This window comes from Battus philenor, unplaced genomic scaffold (assembly GCF_028537555.1).
Source record: "Battus philenor isolate CCGP_79_NKW_IND1 unplaced genomic scaffold, ilBatPhil1.0.hap1 SCAF_13, whole genome shotgun sequence".
Classification (NCBI taxonomy): Eukaryota; Metazoa; Arthropoda; class Insecta; order Lepidoptera; family Papilionidae; genus Battus; species Battus philenor.
Genome location: NW_027181675.1, coordinates 10,038,009 through 10,064,529, shown reverse-complemented (window position 1 = coordinate 10,064,529; position 26,521 = coordinate 10,038,009). Strand labels below are relative to the sequence as shown.

The following is a 26,521-nucleotide window of genomic DNA, read 5'->3' as shown; positions in this document are numbered from 1 at the left end:
TGTTATTAATATTTTATTGCATTGAGAAATTTCAAATTATTAAGAGAAAATTACAAAATGGGTTTTAATGACAACGATGTTTTTAAATACCACATTTTAGATTATTATTTTTGATTTGATTTAATTTTTATTTGATTCTATCACTTATTTATTTGATTTGATTAATCGTTAAATACGTAAATTTTATAACAATGCTATGGAAGATATTCTTATGTTATATTATATACACATATTATAACATATGAATATATACCATATATTTGTGAAGTGATTATTTATGGAAATGCTAATTTTTTTACACATTTATTATTATGATAAAGTTTATCATTTAGTTTATTTATGAAAATCCTATTTTTCTATTTTTTCTTTGTAACGATGTCGAAGAAAAAGTATCCTGTACAGATTATAACGTGCTTGTTAAAAACAAATGAACTATACGATACGGATGGTATCCACTACCCACCTCAACAAAACAAATGTCCGATTCGTGCGCCCATTTCGTAAGTTCTTCAAACGATAATTTCGATCAACGCCCTCGAAATAATTTGTGTTAATATGTATGGGCATATGTGAGTTATAAAGTATACTATATTCGTTTTAGTAATATCACAATTTCTTATAAAATTTATTTGGAAAACTAAAATATTTTGCCAGAACGGCCGAGTGGAATCAAGTTTCATTTTTGCAGTTTTATAAACGAATGAGTGTTAAAGTATTTGAAACATTTTTACGACAATAGTCTTTTTATATTCAATTAGGACTAGGGAATAATCGGGATGCCAGTGAAATCGTGTTTACCTTTCACTATGAACTGAGTGAGTAGACTGGATCTAATCATTGATGTGTTTGTCATTACCTCACAAACGAAGCACGGATGTTGACTCTGCAAAGCGGTGTGTGCGATGGTTATAGCAAAGAGTAAGAAGGTTAAGCCCAAAATGAACAATACTATAAAAAGCATGGATTACAGTTGGACATCTGGCCAGGAACCTCCCAACAATCAAGAAGTGGGTGTTCCTCGGGCTATATTTATTCCTCATTCAAATTCTTTGCCGTTTGACGAAAGACGTGTCACATTAGAACAACCAATCAAGGTAAATAATATGATGTCTTACTTTGTACCATCTTAAATTTAGAAGTTTATGGTATGTAAATTGAAAATGTTATTTTATTATTTAAATATACCATGGCTAGTCTACAAAGTAAGTATACAATCACCAGGAATATGCCGTAAAAGATTTGAGTATGATTAAAATTATTTCTTAATAAAGCATCATACAGAATTTAATAATATGATTAAAAAGAGATTTTTAATTTCACTTTGAAGTCTTTAGATTTGTAATTTAGTTAGTATCCTTGTGTATAATTAACAGCTCATCTAAATAAATTTTGTAACCGTGTTGAAATACACATTACATATCAATAACTGTGCAACATGAAGGTTACACATTTCATTAATTTTTCCACTGAACATACACACACAACAAGTTTAAATTGTTATTAAAGTATTCTCATTATTAAATCATAAAAAAATAGATATTCAAGCATTATATAAGAATGCTTTCATATGATTTTTTTTACATTATGTGTCTCACTGTTGTGGAGAATAAAGAAGTTTTCGATAAAAATACAGGCCAGTGACACCAAGACAGGATTTGGAGTCACAGGTTTGTTTTTTAAGATGTTTTAACTTAAAAATTTTTGTATTTGGTGTAGTATTATATCCAACCAGTATTTAAAATCCTTTTCTAATTGTGGCTTCAAGAATATTGTATGTTTACCCCAAGAATTTTGTGATACACACTTAGATATATGTGTTGCCTAAAATCTTATCACCTACCCACAAAGTTGAGCAATGAAGTCAATACATTATTCTTCATTTATTTCTTTATTCTTCATATTAATACTTCTAACGCTATTGAATAAGAGGTACCTAGAGTAATTTAATCTAAATTCCAAATTTGCACCATTTTTTTTTAATATTTGATACCTCATGTTGTTTTATCAGTGTAGTTATTTCATTGACTTATTGTTTACCTTTAAACAACTATAGTACTGTCATTAAAAGTATTTGTAAAGATATCGCAATAAATATTGAATATAGTTTTTTAACATTTTGTATTTTGTGATTTAAAAAAGGCAGGATATTTGTAATATTATAACTTTCATGGTAATTCAAGATTTTGGTACATTATAATCTCAAGTATTGTAAGTGTACAGTTGATAAGAATTTATCTATATACAGCTCAGTATAACTAATGTTTATCACTGTTTCTGTATCCTCAAAATATTAGGTTTCATGTAGACTTATCTTGCTAGTCAAAGGTACTTATGTGGTAAGTCTATTTCATTACTTTGATCTATTTCTGTTAGGACATGATTAAATTTATTATAGATTAGTAATTTATTACAGATGAAAACTACTTATTATGTTAATAAATGTTTATCACCTAAAATATTATTAACTTCCTTTACCTTCCGAAGTAACTTTATGCTTGCAATTTCTTGACTTAAACTATATCAGAAATCTACATCTGTATAATACTTGTTTATTACTCGTGTTACTTTGTCTTTTTCACAAAGCTGTCTTTATTCTGATTTCCCTACTAAATCATTTTACTATTGAATAAACACCCCTCTGAACAAGAGTCTGCAAACCTTTATGTGTTTAAAACAAAGATTTATAATCTGTCTGTAACTTTTCTCTGATTGTTGATTAAATAGTCTATATTGAGAATTAGGTAAGAGCTATAGCTTTTATAATGTTCAACAGTGTGTTTGTGTGTGCGTTCAAAATGCAAAAAATGAAATGAAATGTTTAAAAAAGTGAATGGGCGGCTTACTTGCTGCCAATTAATTTAAAGTACACACTGTACAAAAATTAAGAGTTTCTTTTATATAAATATATTATATATATAAATATATAATATATATATATATATATATATATATATTATATAATATATATATATATATAATATAAATAATGTAAAATAATAATATATGGTACTTTATTGAAGTTTCCATAAGATATTGTAGACCTTAATATTTTTAATTTTTAATCTAAAATTTAAATTATATATGAAATAAATCAAATCTTATTACAGCATTCAAGACTTTTTAGATGATTCAATAGTGTGGAATTCGGTTTGTTGTGTTATTTAAGGTGTTGATTTTATTACATATACACCAAGAAATGTATAAATTTTATATAAAAAAGCAACTGTTGAGTCTCTGAGTGGCTTTTCGCAACAGATCAGTATTCCGAGCTGGTGGTAGTTTAATATATCTGTTGTTGCTATTCTGAAATATTTTTTAGTGTAAAACTCTATCAAGTTAGATACAACTTTTACGAGTCATTGTCAATTGAATTCATTATGTATGAATGTCGTGTATGATAAGCTATGTATTGGTACGTGTCCCGGGATCTGAGTCAGCGTAACCCGTGGTGCTCGAGACGGCAGCAATTGTGGATCGCCAATTAAATTTAATGAGATTAAATTGTGTTGGTTCTAACCTCGCATCTGTTACCCTGCTGTAACGGAAGTTGATTCTTATCACTCGTATGCAACGAGTGCAGGAAGCGTAATATTAATAACAGCGGAGTGCCCACCGAAGATGTCGGCTTAGAGCAATAATTAGACTCCGCTTAGACTAATAATTTGCGGTTAGTATATTCATGTAATGACATTTCGATATTGTTTTAAAAACCATTACGTTTTAAAAACGTCACAATGTTTGTATATATAAGGGGGCCGAAAATTAATGTCGTTTCTGTTGACATATTTTACACAAAAAGCGATTGATTTTTTCCGCACCGGCATTGAAAATTTGTTGTATACTAGATGGCAAATTACGAAGGTGCAAATATTGTTGATTAGAAATAAAAACTTGTTAAAAATGTAGTCGAAAGAATTTAACTTAAAAAAGCGACATTACATTTCGGCGCCCCTAATATAAATTTGTATTACGTCCATCATATGTGATGGGCAATTTTAAATAAAAAGCCGCGTTAACATATACCTAATGAAAAAATTGGGGTTAAGAAATTTGTAACAATTATTTCACGTCATAAGTATAGCGAGAAGTTAAGAAATTAACCGATAACTTGACTTGAGGCATTCAAAGATGAAAATAAAATTGTGGATTATAGATTCACAAAACGTCTTGTGTAAAAGTTCTAACCGTAATGCAAGGATTGTTATAAAGTTTATCGATATTCTCTGAACCATAAGGTTGACTTGGCAGGAATATTCCATTAATCGAATAGAGGTCAGTAAAGAATTTTTCGAAATTTCACCCGCAAAGGCGTTGAGTTCGCGAAGCAGGCGGGAGACAGTCTGTATATTATATACTGAATTAAACTTTAATCCTATTAACAATATCCATTATTGCTATCAGCGACACAATAGCTGTAAACAAAATCAAATCTTACAACAATTCCTATTCATACACTGCGTGGAAAGTGGTTTATATTTATTTGTATTGACTAAAGTATTTTTAAAAGATGAAATTTGTTTTTTTAATATTGTGGCTGAATATCGACAAGTGTTTTAAATAAGTGTAAGGTGGTACAGGATTTAATCCTATAATTACCGATAGGGTCGAAGAACGTCCTAGGGGCACACTCGAATCGGAATTTTAAACGCGTGCGTGAGAAACCTAGCTGAGAAGTGCTCTCGGAGGTTCTGAAACCAGACGTTTGTTCAAGTTATTTCAGAGCCAGAAGGCCGCCGATAAAATAAATAATGTAACAGCTCATCCCGAGGTTTCTAACAGCTTCCTCGTGCATAGTTATTGTAAGGAGTTTTACGCGCCCTCAGCGTTCTTCCATTTCGAAATCTGTGAAGTTTTTAAATGTCATCGTCAAAACATGTATTGTAAATAACAAAAAAAAACCTCAATCTGGTAATGTATAATAAAAACTAAATGTTCATCATTATTTTAGCATTGTGGCAATCAGGTCCTGTACTAGATGCCACTATAGATCTTTCTCATATATTCCCAATAGGACCACATGGAAGCTACCAGCATCCAGCGTGGTCCGCCGATCCTAACAAGGTAGACGACGTCCATGCTGTGAGTGGCTTTCTTCGCTGCATTGCGCCCAAAATGTTGATAAAATGTTGTTTGCACTTGCTGCTTGGGCGTAGTTAGTCTCATGCAACTGTTGAGTTCCAGGGCAGTTCTTCTGTAGTGAAAGGATCAGAATTCCGAGCCCGTGGTAGCTTCACTCACGGACTAAATATACTATACCTTTCATAATGTCTAAAATATTTGACTAATCAAAAGTCCACGTAAGTGCCTACTTTAATGAAGGTGTTTTGAATTTGAATTTATTCCTTCTGCGAAGCCTTGCCTATTTAAATCCGTTTCTTCGTAAAATAATTATGAATATTAAATACTATTTTGTAATTTCAGATTGGACGAAACGTCTACAGAGCGACAGCTACACCGACGAACACTATCTTTGAATGTAGGGTCCTTTCCCGCCATCACGCTACACTCTACTATGACAAAGGACACTTTTATCTTGTGGTGAGTTTCTTTTGTTTTCATTTAGCAAATATACAGCGTTTGGGATATCTATCTACGAATATAAGAATTATAAGTTATAAACATTCCAAGTAGCTGATCTAGATATCATCATAATCATAATTTCAGCCGTAGGATGTCCCAAAAGATTTCCAATAAGACCGTTTCGGAGTACATCCAGCTTTTTACGGCGACCTTAAGGTCATCTAGCCACCTTTTGGATGGACGTCCTATGCCGCGGTTACCTGTCCGTGGCTTCCATTCTAGCACCTTAAGGCCCCCGCGGGCCTTCATCTGTGGGCTATAGAGCCTACTGCCACTTGCCAATCTGTAGAATTGCAAGTCAATAAGTTTCGTTCGTCTATGGATCTCCTCATTTGTAATTTGTTCTTGTAGGAAAATATTACAATCATTTAAATCTTTATGAAAACCTTTCAAAACACATATAAAGGTTTATGTACTTTATATACCCATGCGTAGAGTTCATTCTTTCTGTTACCCTATGGGGGTAACAGGCAACATGTGACGAAATCTTTTTTAAACAAAAAATAAACTGAAGAAAGTAATATTATGAAATTCATAATTTAAAAATTTTTAAAACGTTATAACTATTGAATGTAAAACTGTGGTTGATAAACGAATACATATATTTTTTAAAATATAATTGTGTGAAAATGCGTAAGACGTGTTTCTTGGTGATACGTTTTAGATATTAAATCTTTTTAAGGCGATTTGTTATATTTGCTGTTATTAAATAATATAATAAAGCGTGTACTATAAATAGAAAAATCGTTATCCACGTTCGGATTACTCCACATTAAAAATTATTATTGTTTATCTCTGCAGACTTGTACTACTAATTCTTTGCCAGTCGCATTCCTTTAGTAAAAAAATAATGTAAAATAGTTCAGAGTCATCACTTTATACAGAATGATTGGGCATTAGGTGTAAAAGCTTTAAAACTTTTTGCTGTGCTAAACAATAACTACTTTTCAGCATTAAACCAATCGCGATGTATATTGCAAAGGTTTTCTATTTCTTTAAATAGCTGTAACTATTTAAATAACATATAACTGTATTCTGTTATTTAACACTTTTTAATTTATGAATCTAAGACCTGTAAAATAAAAACGAGTAATACAGAACCAAAATATCGAAGATCAGTCAGTTTAAAAATGCATGTCAAGGCGTATTAAATTCACAAACGCATTCAAAACACGGGTGAATGCAAATTTACTAACCGTGTAGTATTTCCTTAACAGTCTGTTAACAACTTAACTGTAGGATTAAGTGGGGGTTAATTTTTAAATGTTAACGTTTGAAGGGTTTCGTACACTCAGCCCTTTTCGACGATCAATTGTTTTAACATAAACTTTACTATGATTCTATAAAGGCGATTGGTTATAGGTGTAAGGCTTTAAAGGGGTGAATATATCCCTCATGTTAGTTAAAATACGGTACACGATTTACAAATATCTATTGTTTTTCTAATATAATAAATAACGTAATGGTAACATAAAAGGAACAGTATTTTAAAGACTTTGATTATTACATTTTAAAATTAATTATTGTTTACTATTTATCCCTACAGACTACTGCCAGTAATTATTGGCCTTTCGCATTCCAATAAAAAAGTAAACGAGTGTAACATATTTCAGATTAATCACTTAATACAATGGTTTAATACTATTACGTGTAAAAACTTTATAGCTTTATTTTTTATTCGATTCAAAATATATGCATAAAATGTGTGTTTATGTTTTTCATTAACAATAGAGAAAATACAAAAAGGGTATGATTCGGTATTTCTAGTTTATTTTAAAAAAATATCAATAACGGTTCTGTTGGATCGTTTTTTAAAAGGTACCTGTACTGCTGGTAAATTAGTAGAACGGATGGCTTGATGAAAAGTCATTCACTACATGCACGCAATTGGAAGATAAAAGATTATAGGCCAGTTGTAGAGTCCACGTAACTATTAATATCTTGCCTTGCGTTGTACGTTTAAAGAATTATTACTGGCAATTACCATATAATGACAATCGTTTAAAATAAGAAATACTTATTTAAAAAAATCCCGTACGACCAGTACTTAAGATGTTACATGTGCGATATACAATTTATAAAAATAAACCATCGAATTTAATAAATTATCGCCCCGATTTGGGTTCGTGAAGGTGCCCTCAAGAATGAGAATATAGTTCCTGTAAATTAGTTTAGGCTAAGCTATCTTTGGAGCAAGTCTATCAGCAACCGACCTCGTACAAGTCGAAATCCTCAATTATTGTAGATAGAAGCGTTGCTGGAATTTTTTCCGCATTTTCTTTTACAACGCTAACGCTTTCCGAAGTGGCTGTAACGTTAGCCAGGTAATAACTACTGACCAAGTCGAAGTTCGGCTGTCTCGTGCATCCTTGAGTCGGAATGGTAAACGGGTATTATCGACGAGTGACAGCCTAAGTTGTGATTCCTCCGCGGAGCGTCCACCGAAGCGCTCTAACGGTTCCGGTGAAATTGTAGTATATAGCGGCCCTGAGCCGACGCTTCCTATAGAGTCCTCGTGCTTTGCGTCTATAAAAGAAGTGATAGGCAAAGCGCCCTCAGCGCCCTGCGCTCTCGCACCCGCGGAATCTGCAAATGTCTTTTGGGCACTAGAGCAAGACAGATAAAAAAGTAGACCTATGCCTTATAGTGGTTATCTATCGTCTGATATGATGATGAACGCTTTGCCTCAAATACCGTAAATCTGTAAATACATGTGGACAAAGCATTTGTTAATGACAAAAAATCTTCAATGTAAATTTAAAAGTGGGCATAGTAAAAAAGTTATATTTATTAAATATTTTATACATAAGAAAGTAAAAATACGAAAACAATAAGACTTTCGGCACACAGCTTTATAGAGTACATAATATATGTAGAACAATGTACACATCAGTCAATCATGACATCAATATAAATAAAGGCGGTGTTACATTAATGTCACGATCATTTATTTCATTAAATTGGAATTTATTTTACAGCTGCGTTCTTGTGACTCTTACCAGAGTTCCTCAAACTTTTTTGTGTCGTAGACCCCTTGCCATGTTTTTCCGTGTTGGGTAGACCCCCTACTTACCTGATATGGATTTCCTGTAAATTTCTAACTAGTGAAGTTTAGTGTTAAAAACTTAAAGTAAAAACACATGTTAATTTATACATTTATTAATTGAATTTAAATTAAAACTTCTCAAAATAAAATTTTGTACCAGTTATGTAAAATATACGTAACATTAAATAAACATAAAATAAACTATAAATAAAATAACCTAAGCAATAAGTCAATATTTTTAGTGAGAAGGATGAACCTGATGCTTTAATAATAAATTATCAAAATTTGGCGTCAATTTTGTAAGGGTTAATCTTGAAATCTCCTCGGCTAATGATGTCCAGTCTGTGGACCCCAATTTTCATTTCATGGACCCCCAAATTATTTTTCGCTGACGTAAACAGACCTCTTGCCGGTTGTCATAGACGCCTAGGGGTCGATATACCACTTTGGGAATCACTGCTCTATACATTCGTGCCTGTGAATGTAGACTTGATATGGATGTCAGGGCTTTTATATTTTTTTATCCAAGACTTCTTTATATGTTTATCATATCAATCATGCTGGCTCTCTTCATATTACGGTAATGAAAACGATGCTATAAAGTATTACATTTGGACTGGTAAACCATATAGTTCGACCCCAAGACCTCTGATAGGTTCTCAGCTTGAGCACTGACTCGATTCGCAATTTCAATTTTTACAACACACTTGGATAGGCTACAATAATTTTTATACATTGATTTCGGCTTCGGGGTAAATTATCCGTCAATGACACATTAATTGATAGTTTTATTTATAAATTGCCTCTGCTAATGTGCAACAACCTTAATTTGGATGCTTACGTCATCCGTTCTCACATGCTGCTATTATGAAAGAACCTAATTGGTTTATCTATGTTTAGGCTCGTAACGAGTCCACTCTCACTTGCTACGCCCACTAGTGATTTCTAGTTTGTGTATCGTAAAAGCGGACTAGAGTATACGACTGTTAGGTAGTTGACAGGTCAATAGCATTTGTTGCCTTTTTTAATTTGCAAACGAATTTTAAGACAACTTACGATATCCGAGTGCTGGATTGAAAGAAAAAAAATAAGATATGGGTGGGATGTGTAAATAGTGGAAAAAATTACAATCCTCTTATTTTAAGATTTCATTTTTGTTACCTATTGTTTGTCTATAACCTTTAATAGCTCTATTGTGCTCACGAAATTTATATTTGAATTAAAATCTCTAGTTATTATTGTGCAGTCAAAAATTTTTCGACATCTTTAAATAAATAAAGTGAAATAATTTTGAATGTGTAAAAACTAAGAATCCAAAAAAATAACGGTTCATTGTGGGCTTGGCAAAACCATTTAAGCCATAGAATGGACGTGTTGTCCTTTTTTGAAAGTTCAATGATCGCAAAAGGTTCACAATTGAATTATTATACGGCCCTAGGAATTTTTATGAGATATTTTTGATTTAAATATGGAACATTGGATGTATTGTTAGTGAAATGTACAAGTCTGTGGTGTAATCTATGGTGATGATTTAGGATTTTTTTACATTATAATCATTTTTTACGTGGTCAGATATAATAATATTTAATAGGAATGTGGGTAGATAGACAACTTTGTTAAGTATGTTATTAATCTATGTATGTATGAACGAAAGGCTGCAAGTTTACGTTGCCAAGGATAACAGGAAGAGGATGGAATCACCAGATACGTGTTAGTTGGTTTTATTGTGTTGTGTTAAAAATGTAGAGGCTTATAATAAAGAACTTAATAACTTTGTTGAGGTCTTCAAAAGACTAGATGCAGACCGCATCCTATCAGTCCTATGGGATATCTATAAGGGAAGTAGAAAACGTATAGTCCTCCACCTTGGGTAAAAAAGAAAAATAAGAATGTGGAGTTAAGTATTGTATTAGTCTATTGTGTGTCATATTTAAATAATCTACAAAATTTACATTTATTGCACATAAGTAAATTAAATTACTGCATTATGAGTGTAATTCATAAGGTTAGAAACTTGAAAAGGTGCTAATAAAAAAAACCCACTAATGATAATTACGTTTTTATACTATCTACATACCGCACGTGTTACACATTGTAAGAAGGTCGTGGAGTTTTAAAATTTTTCGTTTTCTTTGCTATTCCATTTGAAGAATTTGAAAGATGAAAACTTTGTTTTTAGTAAACGTTTTATTTATAATAATAAAAACATTTTTTTTAGTTTGTTTTATCTAATTTACTAAAAAGTGCAGTATTCAGATTTAATATTTTTAAAGCGATGTGTAGTTAGGAAGACATTTGTAGTAGTAAACTAACATGGAATGTCTATTCATTTAGCAGATATATGCTTACTTCATCTCGGTTGAAGTTGTTGCTGTTAGCCCGGGAGGTTTTACAGCTTCATAGGAGCTGTGTTCACTGAGCGGAAGGGTCCGTGAACTTAAAAGATATATAAACAGGGTAATAGGTTATAGAGACAAAAGCTTTAAAAAATTTACTCCTAAATATGAAGGGTAAAATGAGTTAGTTCTCTGAAATATGCTAGATTCATTAATTGTTTTCTATAGGAATGCTCTGTTAGCTTTTCCAGCTTTTACAGCTTCGTTGGACTCGAGGATTGCAAATTAATTTAAAAAAAACCTACGTCAGAGACCACACCTGACATCTTGTATAAATTAATTGATGTCTTAGTTGCAAGTTTGATGTTTGATACAGTCCGACAGCGACAATTAAAACAATGCACGTTATTATTTTTACATTTACAAAACATTGCATTGTGGTCACGGATGACATCTCATTGGGATTATAACTCCATAATCAGCTGCACTGTTGCGGTCAGCACTGTGGCGCGAACGTGCTAGAGCCATGCCGGATCTTCAGCCGTCGATACGATGATTGACGAGATACGTGATCTGCTTGTTCACCGTGGAAAATACGCACGTGTCTTTATTAGCTACATGTTTTGTATCATGTGCATAATTATATAAATGTAGAGTAGTTTCGTTTAGTTTATTCCACAGGTCTTTAATCTTACCGCCTCTCTAATAATAATAAAATTCCAACGCTAACTTTTACAAATGAAAAATAGTTAATTATCAAATATAACTCTTTTTCATTAACGTGAAATTTTAATTATACATGTTAGGTTACCTTTTTATGTATCTATTAAACGAGAAAGGCATACGCTAATTTCACGATGCGATATCGGGGTACGGTACGGGATATATTCTCATGCTCTTTCATATCGAATATTCACAATACAATTTAAACCTCGTTGGAACGTGACGGCTTGCTGTGACTCGTAATTATTACTGTCTGTTTCTGCAGAATGCGCTGGATCCTTAATCCCTGTTTGGTAATGTTTTTCTTTGTTTTGTTATTGTTTGACTTTGATTCATTAAATGTTCTTAGTGAGATAGTTATAAGGTAATAATTGTAACTATTTTTATATTTCTAAGTTTGTACTTTCTTACTGCCTTTTGTTACTGTTTATCTCCAATAAAGTAAATAAATAAATAAATCAAAAACCTAGTTAAGGTTTGTGGTAGTCCAGGCCAAATACTGGATCCAGTCGCAAAGCTATAATCATATTAACTATTATGTAATTTAAATACGTTTATTACGCTATAAGTAGTAAGGTCATTACAATTTCAGCCATAGGGCACTCACTGCTTATTGGCACATGGATATAGAGCTCCTCTATAGATTTTTAAACAGGGTCGGTTGGAAGCGGCCCGCATCTGGCGTCTTCCGACTTTGAGGTTGTCTGTCTACCTAGTGGGTCCAATAGATAATAATTAACAATCGCAAATTAAAAAAAAATATCATCTCCCTTTCTAATGGTGCTTCTTGTACCATCAACTTGCTTATACTTAATGCCTATTATATTTTAGTGTTTTTGCACATAATAATGAAAAAAAAAACATTTGAGTCGTCTAGATAATATGTATATTCTTGTCAATGGAGGTATTTCATTGCATTCGTAACCTCAGCACTTTTTTCTTTTGACGGTTATGAAAACCTCCCTCGCCCACTAGAGAGAGACTCCCGTTGGGAACCTACCTCTAGGCATAATGTTAACCCGTTATTGGGCATCTTCTAAATATAAGCAATGGTCATAGCGGGCGGGCATGTCTTCAAAGGTTGGCAACAATACCATATATTTTTAACCGAAATATATGGGTTTGTTTTACGAACCGTAACAAATATGTATGAGATTATAAATACGTAAAAATTAACAAAAAAAAAATAACTTCAAAGCTTTTAAATTAGTTGATTAATTGAAAAAATGTTTTTTAATTGAGTTTTTACAATGCTAAAAGCTTAAAAAAGTAATTTAAAAATAGAAGAACAAAGTATGAAATACGAAAGAGCAAAAATTCGATTGGCTCACAAATTACAGACCTTGATACTAACTAAATAAAGTTGTAGGTTATCGTGTACAGAATTTCAAGTGTTACGTAGTCCTTTAGTTTTTGTTGAACACAAAAAATATTCAAAGTATCACGAATTAATTACACATACTGATTACTGGTAAATAAATAATACTTGTTTCTTCTTCAATTTGAATGTATGCATATACCATTACGACTACAGCAGTCGTAATGGTTCTAGTTGGATGCATCGACACGCATTTATTTTTACTTATTCACCGGTCGTCATCGCATATACAAACGTGTATGTTGATTGGCCGATATCGACGCTGCATCGTAATAACTCGCTGACGTGATCGACCTCTATCAGTACAATGATGTTAATTTTTTATTCTTTGTTTTCGCTGGAAATGCCTCCGTACTATTTGCTACTGTCACTGACTTGCGGACACATGTCTACTTCGGCGAGCTGTCTTTGTTTTGTCATAATCACCCTCTTTGAGTGTAGTACGATTCTTGACTGATATCTTTGCCGCTCTATATTACTGATACATTAGGTATACTTTCGTTTTAAGACGACTTGCGTTAGTACACTCTAACACTCTTAATTACGTGTAATCAGTTTGAACCTTAATAAAAAAGTTTATATCAGAAAGATCTATTTTCTGGTGCACAAATAAATAATCACGATAATTTTCCATGGCCATGTGAAAAACAGATTTTAAAGATAGAGAACAAAAATATCTTTAAAGTTTTGAAGAAGTTTATAAATAAAACATGAATGTAACCAATACAAGTCGTTTTCAAGTAATGGTGCGATCAAGGAAAGTAGGGATTCGTTTTAATATATACATCTATTAATAACAAAAATCTGTGGCATCTCGGTTAGGTACCCCGTCACTATTAATATAAATTTATATAATCTCTGTGATAAACAACCTCAAAACGAGACGCGCGTTAACGTATATATAATGAAAAAATTAAGGTTAAGGAATTTGTAGCAATTATTTCACCTCGCAAGTATTGCGAGAAAATAAGGAAATTAGCGGATAACCTTCTAGTCTGTAGAGGCTTTTGAAGATGAAAATTGTGTAACAAAGATTCACGGCAAGATATTCTATTTAAATCGTATCTATCTTGATTCATCCTCGGTATCTCTCTTAAAATTTGGTACGAATATCCCATTCGCCGAGTAGTCTCAGCGAAGAATCGATTTACATAATTCCAGGGGGAATAAGGAATGGCATTTCTCAAAGAATTGTTACATTGTTAAAATATAGCTCTAATAGGTATAAAACTAAACCTTAGTATATATTTTTAGTACGTTAAAAATTACCAAGAATGCATTTTATGAAATGGCATCCGAAAAAGATGGTGTTAGCCTCGCGAAGCGGGCGAGGGACTGTTGGTTTATAATATTTGATTGCGCAGATGGGAATTATATAGGAGTAATTTTGTTGCGGATTGGCGACGTTAGTCCGTTTACTTCAACAGTCTTACCGGGTGAGACGTAGCAGAGTAATGAAGAAGTTTTATTTTTTCTAGACCAGAGGTTCGCAGATGTTTTTTTTCTCATAGGTTAATATCTAAATTAGCAGGTTCAGGTGTATCTCCAGCAGTATGTTATCAGGCTACTTTGCCATGCCGACGTTATAGTTCTTCACCATCGAAAACAGACAAATATTCGTGGATTTCCGATTACAAATTGTGAACCCTATTTTTTGCTACGTCGACATAGACTCTCGCCGAGACAACTGTGGACGGCCTCATAGGGTCTCCTTTTAGGAATTAAGGGTTTAGACCTCTTAATAGCAGCTAAACTCGAGCGGTCCCTTGCAAGCCTTGGTTCGGAACGTTATGTTATTGATTTCACTGGAATTATTTAAATTTAGGTTGAAATAACTAGATTAGTTTTTTTTTTATTTTGGTTTACGACAAATGTTTAATACCTAAGGGCAGATGTTTTCATGCTGGGACAGTTCTTTATATATGAATACAAAAAATTGGCCGAATTGTTCGAACGGTTCTCTAGTTACTTTCTTAGCACCACCTTTCGCAATTCGAGTTAAAGGTATAAAAGCCTTTAAGGGGCGGAATGCAATGCTCATTGATCAGCAAAATGCTTTAAAAATTTGTGTTTTAGTGATCACTATGAAATATGTTACATTAATTTATTTTTCCTATCGGAATGCGGCAGGCCTATAATTTCTGGCACTACAAAATCGGCAGTGAAAAATAGTAAAAAATTATAAAATTACATATATAATTATAGATATTTAATTTTAAAAACGCTTTTTCTTGCTATTTTAGCATTACGTTATTTATTACTTTATAAAGCATTCATTTATAGGATGAACCATACATTAATTGACTGCAAATAAACGTGCTATAAATTCTTTATAAATAGATTGTTTCAATCCTTTGTTAGGAAATATGTATTTAAAGGTAAATATTTTTATTATTATGTGTATATTTGTTACTCCTAACAACGTTTGACTGTACTTATTGACTTAAAATTGTAGGCATTAAGAAATAGCAAATCAGTATGTCTCTAAAGACGTCTGGCTGTCTGTGCTTGCGGAATAAATTACTTTATTACCTAGAAAAATCTGTAGCGACTCGACATTCTTACAATAGCTTTTAATGCATCACGTATGGTATTTAAATGCATTGTCTCTTATGTTTTCTTTGTCTGGTCGAATCCTGTATGAAGTCTGACTTTATCTTTCTTTATATTTTATTTCCATTTTTATAAACAATTTTGAAATAATTAATGTAATTAGTAACTGCTTTTTTGTAATGTATGATCACTATTGTCCTATTGGCGTTTTTAGATTTCGCGGGTTTGAATTGGCAGGGCGTATGTTAGGGGACTGCCTCGGGAGCTTCATTCACCGCTACATACATTATTAAATATCAATATTTTTCTGTTAACCATTCTAGTTTGTATACATAAATATATACAAAGTGATCCAGGTGGACGCCCAGGATTCTACGGCAGACTCGACGGACTCTACGTCGGCCCGATAAAAATGGAGATTCACAATTCATAAGCGAAATCTCATCCACGAAAATTTACCACTTTTCGATAATGAAGAACTAAAATGTTGACTTTAAGAATTAATGTAGGCTTCAGCAATTACAAAGTAAAAACTTGCATATTCTATGCAGATTCACACATCATTCAGTACAGATTTAAACAACGTATTGTTTTCGCGGAATACGTTCTTTGTTATAATATTCTTCAGGTTGTTTCTCTATTGAGCTGAATGATACATTCCATGAGCTGTAAGAATTAATATTCTTTACTCTCTAAATATAATTGAATAAAAAAATCTATTTAGAATACGCAAAAAAGGTATAAAAAAATTGTGCAAATGTTTATTAACACTTATAAATGTCTATTACAGCGTATTTGATAGCATGAAAAATCATCGCTTTTACTACGCGATTGCGTATATTCGTATATTTATTGAATATTAATTCAGAGGCAGAGTGAGTGAATGTTTCTCGTTTATTATTATGACCGTGTATTTAATGTTAATTGTCTTAAACTACATCTTTGAACGGGTGTCGTTATAAAGTCAAGATTTTAATATTATGTCAATATTAGTGTTCATAAGAATTCGCTGTTTAACGTCATACATTACAATTCGTAAACAAACGCGCCACGAGTCATTGTATATCATTTGTGTTCAATGACGGGTGACAAGGTTGTTTTGGTGTTTACAGGACAACCAGAGCAGCAATGGAACGTTCATCAACAACAAACGCTGCTCAATCTCGGAACTCGAGCCGCAGGAGGTGTTCTCCGGCGACGTGGTCCAGTTCGGCATTCCTGTCGTTGAGAATACTGGAAATTCCGAAAAGGTGCATTGATTAAATACATATACGTAATATTGTATGTGTTATTTGTTGTTTTTTGTTACTGTTTGTTTGTTACGCCGCAAATAAAATAAACGCTATAGGAATCATAAAGAGATGATGATAAAAAACTAGCTAGGGCAGGGTTTGGCAACCTTTTAAGTCGGAAGAACCAAAAATGTATACACTGTGTGTATAACACATGGTTTTATTACATAATTCATACAATTACTTACAACACTGTGGTTAAACAATGTTTGGATAAATTTGATTCATATTTTTTAAGTTTACGGTATAATACATTAATTTTTATTTGTTATTTAGCTTTTTACTTAATATTTATGCAAGAAAATGTTTTATATATTATTGTTACATTATACAGTATTATTGATGGCGCAACGTAATATCCGAAGAGCCATAGGTTACTAACCCCTGTGGCTAGTTAGGTCTTCAGACATTTGGCTGTTGTTTCTTACGCTCTTGGACATCGTCTGCAATTAGACGCAAATGCGGTCGATTTGATCTTTCTTACTAAATTGCAAACCGTTATGCATTACGCAGCTTTACTTTAAATATTATATTTGTAATAATTCTTTTTGTTTTAATTTTAATTCTTGTTTATATTTGAATTTTTGTATAAATAAGTTGTCATTAATATTATAGAACACGTTCCCACCGGTCGTTGCACTCCTCAAGCTGTACCATCCAGATGGCAAAGAAGCGAAGCTCTCTTTTAATCCCACCATGACGACGCCGCTGCATTTGAAAGAGTTATACCAGCTAAATAATTATATACAGGTAAGAGCTTTGTGATTGTTTTGTTCAACGTCTTCTCGATAAAGTAAAAGTAAAATATAAGTAAAAGTAAAAGTCACTATAAAGAAATAACGTGAAACATTATGCAACAGCATCTCTAGGAGCCATAAATGAAGGGACAGCTGAAGTTGAAAGTGTTGATAGAAACGAGAATAAGAACGAATTGCAAAGATTTCATCATCATCATTTCTGCTATAGGACATACATTGCTTGGCATACTCCCTTTTCATATATTTCCAATAATCCCTACTGGAAACAGCCTGTAATTAGCGTTTTCGGACGAATTTGACATGTTAATCTGTCCATCTTGTGAATGGAGGTCATACACTGCGATAGTCGACCAGTGATCTCCACTTCAGAACCGTTGTACGGCTCCAGCAGCCACTTGTTTTGATCTTTATGTGACTTGACTTCCACTGAGCTATGGTTATATTCGTTTGTCGATGAATCGTTTCACACTTGGTGTCTTCTCATGCCATCGGATTCGTTGAAAAATCGTGAGCATAGCCCTCCCCAATAAGACCCAAAGTCAGAGACCATGTTTCTGTACTATAGCTTATCACTGGTAAAACATAGATAGATATGTGATATATGATAACGTTCCGTTTCCCGAATACTATCAAGCCGAATTGTATGCGACGACTGACATCTTTCTTAAAATTCAACTAATGTAGTTTGACTGTTTACTTCACGCACACGCAGGAGTTAAGAACTACTACTATTGGAGTGGGCATGACATGGGCATTTGGCATAGTTTTTTTCTCATTTATGTTGATTTAGATGTCCGCCCTTTGTAAAATTTGCGATTGACTGAAATTCAAAACTTTAGCTAGGTTTCTCCATTAATTTTATTATGACAACGTCGTCGGCATCTCCGCTGTGCTGCATCAACATGACTATTTATCGCTGCTGTCTTTCTAGGGTTCGCTTTTAGTGGGCGATGTAGACTATATTTGCCCGCGTACCCGATGCCCTTTTGTTGTCTTTTTTTTCGACCTGTAAAGGATGCCTTAGCCCTATTCTTATTAACCTCGGTTAAAGCGATAGTTAAAAGGTTTAGTATGCAAACTAGTGGTTGAAGCTAAAGGAAGTGTACTTTGCTGTTTACAGGAAGCAATTCAGCGCGAAGCGTCACTAGAAGGGCGGTTGCGCACGCTGCAGGAGTGCGTGGAGCGAACGCGCGCGGATGCGCAGGCCTCGTGGGAGCTGTTCGTGGGCGAGCAGCGGCTGCTGACGCGCGTGCATACGCTCGAGGCCATGCTCGCGGCCGGCAAGCACCCCGACCACCACCACGTCGTGCAGCTGCTCACCGACAAGAGGAACTACCAGGTCCAACGCACACTATACCATATATTAAAAATAAATAGCATGGCACAATATAGACTTAAATATAAAATATAGCATATCATAGACAAAAACTAATGAAAACTAGCCAAATGTTAGGCAAGTAGCATAGCAAAGGTTGAAACTAAGCATCTGTAGAAGAAAATGCAATCAGAACTTACTTCAAATTGAGCTCCGTTTTAATGAGATACTTTAACTTAAAATAAAGCTTAAAGGGTTCCAAACAACAGTACTCCTGGCAGGTCTGACCCTAGGAAGCATTCAAATTTAGTTACTGTATAGATAAGTTAGCTGAGGGCAACTAAGGACGTGCTATTCTTCGATCTAGGTTTGTAACCTTGGTTCTTCTATGGAGCTCCTCATTTCTGATTTGATCTCGCAGCGAAACTCGGAGCATATTACTCATGCTCTCTCCATTGCCCTTTGGGTGATATTGCCTTGCCTGTGCAAGCTTGCTGCCTGCACTCGCAGCAGTGCATTAATATATATAAGTATTGCTAATGTGACAGTGTTATATGTGCAGGAAGTGGCGCAGGAAAGTCTTCGAACCGCGCATGAACAGCGACTGGCTCTGGAAGAGTCGCTGGAGCGGCGCAGCCGGGAGGCAGCTGCGCTTCACCAGCATAACTACGCCCTTCGCCTCACCGCCAACAACGCACTCGCCGAGCTGCAGGTATATAGTTCACATCACGTCCCTCTATCCGCCCTGCAGTATGCAGGGTCATCGGTTATAGGTGTAAACTGCTTTAAAAGAGTCAATGTATATCGACAAGTCAGCAATAAGCATCTATAACCAATCTTTAAAGTGATCATTTTGAAACACATTATATTATTACATTTTTTTAATATTATGTGACTGGCCAATAACGTTCAGCAATACCAGAACTGCAGGGACAAATAGTAAAAAATAATTGATTTTAATGTGTAGTATTCAAAATCTTAAAAATGCATACTTATTATATTATCATTATTTATTTTTTAACAAAGATTTTTAGATAGAGTATATTATATTGGTATGTTAACGAAAAGAAATGAATTATACATTCACACCTTTAAAAGTTTTAAATCAATAACCAATCGCCCTCTATAAATAATTAGTTATTCGCCGCGCGCGCGCTTCGTGTGGCCTTTTGTGGGTGTTAATTCAAGAAATCAATTCTTTATAATATTCAGGTTAAGCTTTACCAAAGCTACATGAGGTATTAGTTTTAAAATACGCATTTTAATGGACAACCTTGACTTCCCTTGCGGGGTGCAATTGCGAAAAATTCGTTCTTACGGAACCATTGATTTAACTGTAAAACAACTTTCTAACTGCCAAGTTTTATCACTGTTCGTGATTTCGTATTAAGTCACAAAATTCACATTTGTTAACACAATTCAATATACATTATATGCTATTACAGAAACTAGCAGCGCGTTGCGAGAGGAAAATGTGCGCAGCTAGAGTTGCTATCGCAGCGGCCGAAGAGCGAGAACAAGCCGTGCGCAAGCATCTTCCGCTCACTGTGAGTACTGTAATGTGTCAAACAGCCAGTGGACATATGTTATTATGTAGATTATTGGTCCTTGGTGGGAGTTAATGTCTATTCACATTTTTGTATGTTTTTACACATTAACACATTAAACATTGTATGAGAAGGACACTAACGTGTTCATTCAATATTTCAATTAATGATCTTAATGTTCACTTTATTAATGAAAACTTTGTTTATAGTGCTCGGTGCAGAACGGCGAGGCAAAGATGCTGGTGTTGAGTACGGACAGCAACAAGTTGCTTGAGGCCAAGCGAAGTGGGTCACTGGAGGATGCAGTGCGTGCCCTGCCCGATTACATCAAGTTGCTGCTCCCACAGAACCTTCTTAATAAGGTTTCGTATCATAGCTTCATCAACATTCTGCTTAAAATAATAATTTCCAATTCAGAGAGCCATTGTAATGTTCATTTCAGTTTTTAATTAAGTTAAGCTAATAATACCTTCAAATGTGGTCTCTCACTTACCTCAGATTCACAGAGAGGTTTCATTGGGATTTCTCTACGAGATCAAAATAGGAATAAGAAGACACAGAGAAATAAATGTTTCCTGCTTAGCCCAGGGGATTGGCAAATCGAAGTGGCAGTGAGCTGATCACTTAGCGCACATAATAGACGGTAGTTGGAGCGTTGTGGTTCTGGAGTGAAAACCAAGGATTGGCTAGCGCAGCATTAGACATCCACTCACAAAGTGTAAAGACAACCATGCCAAAGTAGTTTGAAGATGTTAGATGAAGGCCACTTTGAATTGGTCCTATTGGAAATCTGTGATTGGTATGTCCAACTGTGGACATCCTATGGCTGATTTGATGATTATGATTATGTTTTCACTATTTAGTACATATTCAAAGAATTATTTTATGGGTTCATTTGATATTTTTTAGGTTGGCATAAAAGTTATATCGGCGGAAGGAAAATCTGCGAGAGAATTTGAATTAATATTAAAAAAGAACAATGTTTACAACTCTGACAATAAAGGTAAGGACAATGCGTTTGATTTAATGATGTAGTAAATGTTCAATTTGTATCTTTCAATTTATGTACGTCTTATGGAAAGAGGTCGAATATTTGGACTCATATTTACCTAAAGTTTTGTTAAAAATTCAGTTGGCTTTTATAAGATACTTATGAGTAAATGAGCAATAAGAAATTAAAGTATCATGTGTGGTGGTAATTGTCTCACTAGCATAAGGTGTAGCTATCTGTTCCATTTGCACTTCCAAAAAAAGATATTTTAAATTGTTTCCTACAATAAAACAATATATTAACTTTAGGTATTCTAATATCGTATGTCAACACTGCAAGCTCAAAGAATATATTTCCCAGGAAAAATAAAATATATAATAGTAATATTTATGCTTCCAAATTACTGCCTCTGTTTCTTATTTTATTTTAAATAATGAGCAATTTTAGATATGATTATTGGTGTAAAAGCTTTTGGTAAATATGTAGCATATTTGCTGTCAATTCATGTACGGTAACAACTTTCTTGTAGACTGAGTACTGTGGATGAATGAAAATTGTGCAATAAATCATAAGGCATGTTGCTGTTAGATGTAAAAGCTTTAAATGAGGCAATGTATAGATTCGTTTAAAGGTTTTTTTAAAAAAAAACAGTCACATAAATCTTATGTATTTTTACTGGTCTACAAACTCGTACCAATTTGTTTTAAATGCTTGCTGCCCCGAACATTAATAAAAATTGAAAAAGAAAGTTAAACATTGTAATTTCATGTTCTTGACAGAGAAACAAGTAACGGAAGATGGAGGAGTTGGTGGCAGCGGCGAAGAAAAAAAATCTGAAGAAGAACCCGATTCTTGTACTGATGACGAAAAGCAATCCCGGCTTAATCATGGTTTGTATAATTATTGTGTGACAAAGTTTAGTTAAACTTGAATCAAGTATTGACAGAAATATTTATTGTGTATAAATGACATTTTACTACAAAATTTATAATGCTTTGCGAGATGTCTGTTATGTTAAAGTTGTCTATAATGACCAAGAATTATATGTGAAAAATTTTCAATAGAAATATATATAAACCTTCCAATAGGTTACCTATGCAAATTCATTCAAATAGATTTACTATTTACGCTACTACCTATTTATATTAACTAAGGCAAATTTATAATCAAAATCATAGGAGATAATATTAAATTAGAGAAATTTTATGGAAGTATTGATTTTACTGTTGTGTTGATTATTACAAAAGTTAGTAATCATTTGTACATTGAGGCTTCATATTATTACTTTCAGTGTTTAATTGTGTTTATCTGTTGTTATAAAAACATTTACTATTATTGAGAAAAAAATATAATTAACCATCATTATTTGAGTCATAGAATGTCCACAAAATTTTTAAACATAGGCTTCTACTGTAGATTTCAAATAAGACCGGTTAGAAGTGGTTTCAACCTAGAGCTTTCCGACAACCTTAGTTAATATAATATATTAAACGAGGGTGTTGATAAATTGTCAACGGTGCAAATATATTGCTGTACATACCATTGAAAAAACAGCATTAGATTATGATTAATAACGATACTTCTCTTGCACTATAAATCATTCGAGACAAATCACGAGACATTATAGTGTGTAAAGTAATTTGTTAAATCTGACTACATATAATCTTATTTTAGAATTTTCTTATTGTTATTACTGTTACTTTGTAAAATTTATTATTGTCACCTGAAGCTGATGTGAGGTAATATCTTAAATTAAATTATAGAGCCAGGACACGAAGTGGAATCATCTAGCCCACTTGACGGGGACCTGCATCCTGACAACAACGCCAACTCAACTTACGGCGTGTCCAGCACGGCGGTCGAATTGCCCGTAAGTAACATTTTTTTGTCTTTAATCAGTCGCACCGAGTATCTCTGTGTAAGTCTAGTCTGGCCTAGCTGATCCAAATTAGCCTTCATAAATAAATAATATTCAAGACAAGATCGATTCTAAATTAAGTTAATGTAAAATTTCTAGATTTAATTAATCATCATCGAGGACTAGAGTAAGAGGTAGAATGCAAGACTGAATAAATTTTTGGAATTTAATTTTGTATGGTTATAATGCTTATTGTACCAGTTTAATGAATTTGCTTCCGGTGTACCTTTATAAAAAAATAATAAACTAATGAGTGCGTTTAATTGTATCCAGAGCAAAGCGGAGGTAGAATACGCGAACATCCTACGCGTTATGGCTGGGTTGAATGAAGAGATTCATGCTTTACGCGAGCGGCTGGCCGCGGCCGGCGCGGAGGTGGAGCAGTTGCGGGACGTGCGCGACGAGCTGCTCGCCGCGCAGCCCGATCCCCCTCATGATCCCCCAGTGGACCATGAGGACGCCGCAGCTTACCGGGCCAAGATACACGACCTCCAGGTCTCACCTCCAACTTGTTTTATTACATTATTCAAGTGCAAGCATTATTTTCATTATGTCAGCTGATAGATGCCCATTGCAAGGCCATAAGCCTCCGACAAAAATCACAGCAACGACTGGTCATGCGCTTCCCGCATTTAGCGATTTCCTGTCACCTTGACATTGACGTCGGTCTATCGGCTCATGATTGCCATTTTTTTTTTTAAACGAGCGATGGTCGCACAAGTAAAGTGCAGCGCCCACTGCCACTTCATTGCACTAACCAAACTTTAATTTAAGCTTTTTATTTATCTTTGAATAACTCATTACATATCCTAGATAAATGTATAAACATAAATTGAACTAACATAACAAAAAAATCCGCCGTTTCTTGCACAAATTAAGATGTATTAATAATCTAATAAGCCCTTCCATTAGATTCCAAATAGTTACGACGTAGTAGTATTATAGAAGTGACCAATTTAAAAAATATATTGTGTTGCATAAAAGATAACAGTGTAAGTGTATAACCTACTAAAATAATGTTAGCCAATAACATATTTAGTAATTCGTTTTGTTACAAAATATGTAATTATGTAGTACAATTCTATAATACTGGCAAATAGTCCAGTTTTACAAGGTTTCTTTTTAATGTAACGTGAAGAGTACATATTTGCATGTTAATGTAATAGTAAGTCATAAGCCTCACATATCATAAACAAGTATCCGGGCTTAACTTAAATTATAAATCTTCATAGTATAATTTCAACAAGGTTAAGAAGCGTTTGTTTTTGCCGTAAGTAGTACTTTAATCAAATAACACATGTCCTGATTGTTGTTGTTTTGGAAACTATTGTATTAAAATTGGGATGGGGGTTTGTTAAACAATGTAATTGATCCAGTTGAAAATTAAAAATGGTGACTTTATATATGAGGACCGCTTTATTAATAAAACTTTGTGTTAACCTTCCAGACGCAATTGAGTCGTACGACTGTTTCTGAAGAGGCTAACCTGGCGGAGATACAACGGCTGGCGTCCAACGCGGCCGAGATGCAGGCCGAGTTAGCCTTCCGACCAACGCGCGCCGACATCGATGATCTGACCGCAGTTGTCGGAGCCTTACGCACAGAATTGCTTGCCAAGCAGCAACAGATCGATACACTTCAAGCGGCGTTGAACAAAGAAAGGTGCACGCTAGATAAAGCGGTCGAAACCTCCAGGTCGTTAGAACATCTAGACGAAATAGAAACTGTGGAAGATATTGACCCAACTAAAATTTCCGCTGAGATCGACGAAATGTTCCAGCTCGACTATGACGAAGACGACGAATCTGATTCCGTCACGACCGAAATCAATCGTGGCGTCACTGAGCAGCCGAACGTCGACGCGAGCCTCGGCAGCGAGTACGTGCGAATAGACGACGAGGAGCGCTTGCAAGTGACCCTGCAGAACGGGACCTTACACGCTTTAGAAGAAGAGCTAGTGCGAACCAAAGAGAAGTGGGCCGAGGTGTGTGCGGACCGGGCTCGACTGGCCGCGCAGTTGGCGACCATGCAGAAGAAACCCGTGCGTCTCGACGCCTCGCACGGCGTTGCCCTGGTTTTGCCGATCGCTCTCGCTTGCCTTTACTATCTGCTGCTTCCTTACATCTCCTGATTGACGGCCACTTGGGACCCACCCGGGTACGCTTAGCCCCGACACTCGCCCGTGGCGGCAGGGACTCCAAAAGGGTTCCCACGATACAAGTTCAAATTTTTGCTCACGTAATACTTATTCTATTTTGAGAGTAGTGACTCGCGCCAATCATGTCTTACGTTGGTAGCCGAAGTGACCTGTTTGGGAGTTAGCGCAATTTAGTATGTAACAGTTGGTCAGCGTTCGGCGGGCGGGCTGTGGGGCGGCATGGTTGGCGCCGAACGAGCTTTGCAAGACGTGCCATTTGTTAGTGAAGTGTCGCGGCGCCGCGGGGGTCGGTGCGTTTTGTTATCGCGTGTATATTGTCTAGTTTTGTTTCTGTAAAAATGTCGGTATCCTATTGATAAAAGAAAATTGATAAAATATTAAATTCGTTGTTGATATCTGCCATAATAACTGTATATTGTTTATATTAAGGCCTAACGACTGTCTAAGTTGTAAATTATTACTATACTAGGTCTCGCAATATTATATTTCTGAGTAAATTCTCTGTGGAGTGATATATTGGAGGCGAAATGAATCTACCAATATCATCCTTGTTGAATAATCTGTACCATACTTGATAGTGTGTTCATGATGTAATGTTGCAAAGGTTGTGTTGCCGAGAGACCGCATCGCTTCGGCAGCTGCTCTTGTTGAAGTTGTCGCACATATCATTTTGTAAAGGTCGCGCGTGTCTCCAGAACGAGCCGTCGATACATTTTTGGAATCGTTTGCATTTTCTAGTCCTAACAATCGATTTAGATTTGATTGCATGACGTTTTACATCTTGCAGTTAACACGAGCCTTAGGTGGGGAGTTGTCTATCAATGAGTTTTTTACTTGTGAGCATCTTTGATATGTTGTCTACACTTAGTATCATTTGCATCGGTATGGTGAATAGGGCCCGGGAAAAATTAATTCGCTGACAGCTT

The 26,521-nt window shown here is 34.5% G+C and overlaps 1 protein-coding gene across 1 annotated transcript; it reads left to right on the top strand.

Moving 5' to 3' along the window:
• The first annotated feature begins 332 nt into the window (after nucleotides 1-332).
• Nucleotides 333-26,521, top strand: Slmap (Sarcolemma associated protein). Its single transcript, XM_068776992.1, has 13 exons — nucleotides 333-1,094; nucleotides 5,422-5,538; nucleotides 16,729-16,866; nucleotides 17,524-17,658; nucleotides 18,787-19,005; nucleotides 19,544-19,693; nucleotides 20,427-20,528; nucleotides 20,738-20,890; nucleotides 21,438-21,531; nucleotides 22,299-22,409; nucleotides 23,283-23,389; nucleotides 23,711-23,932; nucleotides 24,885-26,521. The coding sequence occupies exons 1-13, from the start codon at nucleotides 903-905 to the stop codon at nucleotides 25,566-25,568; spliced, it is 2,424 nt and encodes an 807-aa protein (XP_068633093.1). The 5' UTR covers nucleotides 333-902; the 3' UTR covers nucleotides 25,569-26,521.